We start from the raw sequence: 2361 nt of genomic DNA on the forward strand, positions 1-2361 counted from the left end.
GACTCTAGCTGCATTTGTATCAAAAGATGGCCTAGTCGGCCATCACTGGAAAGATAGGCCCATTGGACTTGCCAACTTTATATGCCCCAGTACAGGGCCAAGGGGTGGGGGTGGGTGGGTGGGGGACTGGGGAGGGGGAGTATATTGGGGACTTTTTGGATAGCATTGGAAATATAATTGAGGAAAATAACTAATAAAAAAAAAGAAACATAACAGCCTATATAATCAGACTTAGGACTACTTCAGTGGAAACTCTGCAATCACTATCCTGGGTTATTCACTAATGATCACCCTTTTCCTAGTATTAACAGATTACTCAGTAAAGTAAAAGCTTAGCCATAACTGAATATTTGACTGTAACAATCCCTACATTTTGTGGTCACCATGAATCCAGAACACTCCAACTGAAGGGGAAAAAGAAAAAAAAAATTTAAGCATAGGGTGAATGTTTCTGAGAATGATTTATAGAACTGATGAGTTAGCCATTTCATGAATTTTGTAATAATAAGTTTCAACTAAGGGAAGTATTTAAAAGTTTGCATTTCCCTTTCATGTTTAATGTATCTTTAATCATTTTTTGCACTACGACAATTAAAAATGTTAAATTGCATTTGATGTTGTTGAAAATGTACTCTAAATTGCATACTTGCACAGGACAATAGTGACAAACATAAAAGTATCTCAGTGGATTTTTAGGGCATTCAGCAGCTCCACATGCAACTTGTAAATTTGAATTCCAAACAACCTGGACACCCAGGAATGAATATGGAGCATGTGTCAGAGAAAAAATAATGCAGAAAAACAAATAAACAATGTAAACTTAAAACACCTTTGGTATACTTTGTTACTATATGCCTTCTGGACTTACTTTAATGATTGAATCAGACTACAAATGTTAAAAGAACCCTCAGAGCCTATTTTGATCAGCTACTCCAGTAAAGCTTACAGAAAGCACATAGGAGAGTTTAGGGAGGCTGTTCGAGCCTCATGTCAAGAACTCTGTTGTTCTTCTAGTGCATTTTTGACAGTTTCCATGATGATGAGAAAGCAAAAGGCTAGGCTGAGGCCAATGATCTTCATGTCAAAATGAAAGACATCATAAAGCCATGGATACCAGGAAGACCCTGGTGAGATGTAGAATTTCTCTGCTTCCTATCTTCTAGGCACGTGACAATAAACTACAAGAGGGTAACTTGGATATCATGTCAATTCCTAGTCAGCCATCAAAGGGTCCATGAATTCCTCCCAGAATTACAGAAGAGGTGTTCAGTTGGATGCTAACACATAGCCATGAGTATCTGCCTTCCCAATTGAACAGATTTCATGACTGACATGCAAACCTTTCTGGTCAAGCCTGGACAAAGGCTACCACTCAGTAATCATTTATATTTCCTGAAAGTTATGTGTGGTGAGTGATTCTGTGTAGAGATCTGATCTTGAATTTTCTGGTTCCTTCCTGAAACCAGGTTTCAGCTCAAGTATCTCAGCCTGTAGGATCTGATCAGATCAAGGAATTGGAGTTGCTTGCTGCTACATTAGTCAAGGATCTCTAGAGTCACAGAACTTATGAAATGAATGTGTATGTGTATTGTAATGACTTACAGACTGCAGTCCAACTAACCAAGCAATGACAAGCTGTGAATGGCAAGTCCAAAAATCTAGTAGGTGCTCAATACCACATTGATACATATTTCAAATGGTCTTCTGTATAACCCAGAACCTAAAGAAGTAGACTCCTGTGAACATGCTGGACAAGAAAATATACACAGGTAAAGAGTGAAAGAACCTTTTCTTTTTTCATTGTCCTTATATAGGCCTCTAGCAGAAGATATGGCCCAGATTAAAGGTATGCCTCAAGATCTGGATTAAAGAATATGTTGATACAGATCAAAAAGTGTGTGTGTGTGTGTGTGTGTGTGTGATCCCACCTCAGTATCTTCATTAAAAGCTTGTGTCTTCCAAACTCAAAATCATGAAAAAATACATATTGTCTTTTAGCCTTCAGATCCAGAAAACAGGTATGTGTTTTTTTGTTTGTTTTTTTTTGTTGTTGTTGTTTGTTTTTTTTTTTTTTTTTGGTTATAGTTCAGTCCAGATATGGTCATGTTGGCAACAAATCATAATCCATCCCTCATCATTTTGACACAAATCATATTTCAGGTCCAAATGCAAACAATAGCTATGTGATAATAATGCCCAATAAGATATGACTATCCTTTGTAGAATCACAAATGCATAAACAATAATTAGGCCACAATAATGTATAATATGATATAGATACCCCTAATACAACCCTAAATTCATTGTAAATATAGAATAGGTAGCAGTGTCCCTTGAGGTACATCCTTTTAGGATCTCAAA

The 2361-nt window shown here is 36.9% G+C and overlaps 1 protein-coding gene across 1 annotated transcript in view; it reads right to left on the minus strand.

Moving 5' to 3' along the window:
* The window catches only part of LOC110284058 (cysteine-rich secretory protein 3-like), a 47753-nt gene that overhangs the window by 10582 nt on the left and 34810 nt on the right, over positions 1–2361 (minus strand). The window contains exon 5 of the mRNA XM_021149647.1: positions 651–745. Coding sequence (XP_021005306.1) covers positions 651–745 — 95 coding nt within the window. The remainder of the gene's footprint in view (positions 1–650; positions 746–2361) is intronic.

Source organism: Mus caroli, chromosome 17, assembly GCF_900094665.2.
Source record: "Mus caroli chromosome 17, CAROLI_EIJ_v1.1, whole genome shotgun sequence".
NCBI lineage: Eukaryota > Metazoa > Chordata > Mammalia > Rodentia > Muridae > Mus > Mus caroli.